This window comes from Cupressus sempervirens, chromosome 11, assembly GCF_028749045.1.
Source record: "Cupressus sempervirens isolate cs-2001-9-10 chromosome 11, ASM2874904v1, whole genome shotgun sequence".
Taxonomy (NCBI): Eukaryota; Viridiplantae; Streptophyta; class Pinopsida; order Cupressales; family Cupressaceae; genus Cupressus; species Cupressus sempervirens.
In genome coordinates, this window is record NC_143128.1 from 645,612,317 (window position 1) to 645,616,638 (window position 4,322).

General features: G+C 29.3%; 1 protein-coding gene across 1 annotated transcript; it reads left to right on the forward strand.

Annotated features, from left to right (window-relative positions):
- Positions 1–499: 499 nt before the first annotated feature.
- On the forward strand, positions 500–2,344 carry LOC149531414 (heavy metal-associated isoprenylated plant protein 45-like). The gene is made up of 3 exons (XM_089810643.1): positions 500–673; positions 1,720–1,795; positions 1,890–2,344. Exons 1-3 carry the CDS (start codon positions 668–670, stop codon positions 2,231–2,233), a joined length of 426 nt encoding a protein of 141 aa, XP_089666769.1. The 5' UTR covers positions 500–667; the 3' UTR covers positions 2,234–2,344.
- Positions 2,345–4,322: the final 1,978 nt, after the last annotated feature.

A 4,322-nucleotide genomic window follows, 5' to 3' on the forward strand; every position in this document is an offset into this window, starting at 1 on the left:
ACTTCACTAAAACAATATTGATAAATATTTATATTTTAAATGTGATCACTTGTTTGTGACTTCAACAATTTAGAACTCGTAACCAAAACAAAACAAAAAGGAAAAAATATCACATATCCATCATAAAAGCTAATTAAAAATGCTAAGTAAACTCTTTAACTATAAGTAGTATATGAAGTATTACAATGGAATGTATCTTTGAACTTTTAAATGTTACATCAAAGAGAATACCGTAGCTGCGAAGATAGATGAGAAAAGAATACTTTCCCAAAGAGAAAGTGCACTTATTCCCTACTTTTAGCAGACTCATTTTCAACACCTTGAGAACCCAAAAAGTACGCTAGAAAGAGGTATTTTTAGCTAAGTTTGGTAGAGGAAAGTGTAGAATATTTTTGGACTGTCAAAGCATCATACCGACCAAAAACGTTATGGGCTACACTGAAAATACATGCTTTTATCTCCTTCCGAGCAAGTCACTCCTCTTTCTCACAAATTCATGCTATTTATAGCACCATTTCCCCTCCAAATAATTTCATCAAATCTCAAACATTGAACATACCTATTTACAGAAGGATTTGAAGAAAGTAGTGTATCAGACAATACCCAATTCGGTTTACAAGCTTCTCTACAGTAGTTATATTTAAAGAAGAATTCCAAGAACGTAGCCATGCCGGTAAGTCTTCAAATCACAATTTCATTGAATCTTATAAGCACCAAACGATGTTTTTCTTTAAGTTTATTTTGTTTACAGTGTTCTTCAATATAGTCTGCTTAGTTAAATGAAAGGTCTCTTTACTGAACCCATCTCTATTGGGAAAAATCCAAAGCAGTGGACTAATGTTTTGGAACTCGCTATTGAATTATTTGTATATTGATGATGGGTATAGGAGTAGGGAGATCATAAATTTTGGAAATATTAAGTAAATCTGATATCAATATAAAGACTCGATTGCATAGTTTTTGTAATCAAATTCATTGATTCGTATATTCTGAATACCAATTTATCCAAATTCATGTATCATGGCAAATGAATGACTTTTAGCATTTACTGTATCTAATATCTTAATATCTTGAGATCCTGCCAAATAATACCTTGTTATTAAGCAGTTACAATTTTATCTATAGTGATAAGTTGGAGATATTTTCTACAGCAAATAAAATTGTATTATTGCTATCAGAATTCAACTATGTAGTTTTTGAGTCAAATTTACTGATCCATGTTTCATAAGTAGCGGTTCATAAGAACTAATTTCTCATGACAGTGAGCTCATTGCATTGAGGTGATGTTCATAAGATAAAGCGCTGAGGCTTCTCAGGAGGTCACTTATCCTAGTACGACTCTGGCTTAAGTGCACTGAAAGTAGGCTTAATGATTGAGGAAATTCTGTGATTAAGTGTGCTTGAGCTGGAGTAGTACTGCAATGACCTCCCGGGAAGCTTCGTCACTGTGAACATCACCTAGATACAATGAGTATTAAGTGTTCCATTTATTCCCATCAGAAATTAGTTCTTGTGCACCTCTACTTATGAAACATAGACTAATGAATTTGACTTAAAAGTTACACAATTGAATCCTATAACAATATTACAATATATGCATATTACTAATATAATAATTCTTCAGATGTTATATAGTTAAAGCAACCAAATGTTGTTGCATAATGTTTCATGTGAAATCATATCGCTCATGAATGTTTTTCTTTCTCTTCTTGTTATCAGATGATAGAGATGGAAGTGTGCATGGACTGCAGTGAATGTGAAGGAAAGATACGCAGAGCTCTGTCAAACATTGAAGGTGAATATCATATTTTCATGTCTATATTTTTTCCTTAGTGTGTGATGTATAAGAATGGTCATCTAAAGATGGTCTAAAACCATTGAAACTGCAGGGGTGCATTCAGTGGGCGTAGATATTGAGAATCAGAAAGTGAGCGTGAGTGGATATGTTGATGAAATGAGTGTTTTGGAAGCAGTCAGGAATGCCACTGGTAAAAGAGCAGAGTTGTGGGCTTATCCATATAGCAGTGAATACAATCCTTATGCTACTCATTATTATCAACAACAGAGCAACACTTGTTCTTCAGCTACATATGGTTATGGGCAGACCAATGGGACTGTTCAAGACTGCTATGAATCAGGAACAACTCCTTCTCCTTCTTCATATTCTTTGATGGATGACAAAGCAACCACCTTGTTTAGTGATGAAAACCCCCATGCCTGTACTCTCATGTAAACCTCTCTTGCAACTCACTGGAAGAACAAACATATGTGAGAAATTGCTATACAATTCATTGGGCAAATAGACTTCATTCAAGGAAGGCTGACGAATTGTTTGGCAGCAACATTTCAAACCCAAACTAATTATTAACTAATTTTTTATGAAAATAAATAGAACACTTAATATTCATTACAACTTCACCAACTCAAACTAAAATGAATCTCTAGTGTGAAGTAAACTGCAGAAATGGAACATCTATGTAATCATTTTGTAAATAAACTACCTGTATGGCAATATAATTTGATCAAAGCTTGTTACTTTGTTCTTTTATGCTCGTACAGCTTTAGCTTTGAGTGTGTACAGTGTCCACAATTTTATAGCTTGCTTTTACTTTTTGGGGAAGGTGCGAGGACAAACTTAGGCAATGGTTTTTTTAATCACTTCACTAGAATTCTCCTCTAAAAATTGTAGAAAGTGAAAACTTTATAACCTTATGCACTAAGATTTCCTTTCAGTTCTTCTATAATAAAATTAAATGGCATATGATCTTCAAAGGAAATTTGTGAAGGAATTGTGTGGTTTTCAATAAGCAGAGTTATTTAGTCTTTTATTTTTTATTTTTTTATTTTTTATTTACAACTATATAATTTCTAAATTTGACTGTGTAAGATTTCTGATCTATCATAATAAAAAATTCAAAGAGAAAGAAAAAATGTAAATTTCAAATCTAAAAACAAACATAATGAAAGCAAACATAAATAAAATTATCACAACTGAAAATTACCCACAGCAGAAATTTGAACCAATGCATTTTAGAACTTCACCAACTCAAAATATGAAGAAATCTCTTCGGAGAAAACTGTGGATATGCAACATCTATTTCATTTTTAGTTGATCTATAGTATATATTGATCAAAGGTTCTTCCTCTTTCTCTTTAAATTCCTACAACTTTAGCTTTGAGTATCTATAGTTGTAAAGCCTTTTCTGTAGAGTATTGAGTATAAACGAATGTATATTGGCTAGGGGAAGAGCATTAGTAGGGATTATATTTTAATATGGTGTACTTTGTGTATTCAATTATTAATTATTAATTTAAAATTAGTCCAAAAAAATGGTAATTACAAGTTTATTATTAAGTTTCGTATATATCAATGGTCATTTTTAAAAAAAAAAATTTGGTTCAAAATTGTCTTATTTGTTGCACTACTATTAGTTCATTTGTCCATAGGTTATAGCAATTTTGAATGCACCATACGTCTTTAAGCAATTACAAAACAATATTTTGCAATAAAATTTTAAGTTACAAATGACATAATTACAATATTACACAATATACAAATATTAAGTATCCTAATAAGATTGAATCTACTAATATTTCAATATTAAAAAATTAAAAAATTATTTTTTGAAAGTTAATAAAATAGAAAAGAGTTTATTCAAGATATATTTTTATTATTATTTAATTTTCCATTAAATAATGTTATATATGAATGAGTATTAATTTAAAAGTAAGTTCCATATGACATTAATTAAAAGATTAAAAGAAATATTTAAAAACTTTTGATCATACATAATATTAAAAAAAGCGTCGAAGTAATTTTCTTATGTTTTCTTTATCTTTTACATTGTACATTGAAGTTCCTCTTTTCATCTAATATTTTATTTGGTGAAGTATCTCATAAAATCCTTCTATTTTAATCATTAACAAATCGATAAAATTATTATAATCTTTTAGCTATACGTTGTGTGTGGGAACTTTGTTCCCTTAAAATTGATTTTTTGACCCAAAAAATGTCACCCCTTTTGAATTTTATTTTTAGACCACTTTTTATGTCAAACTCATGTTAACTATGGTTTATTTTTTTTCTAATCTTATTTTTTGGTTTTAGTAGCTGTTATGGGTTATAAATAGAAAATAGTAAAAAAAATCATAATATTTTTATTTATTTTTGAATTAACTGTCGTTTCTTAATTTTTTAATCTTATATTTTTAACTTTAGTACCTATCATGAGTTATTTAAACTTATCAAAATAAAAAATTGTACACTTATATATCATAATATTTTTAAAAGATTTTGAGTGAAAACAATATCATAATTTATT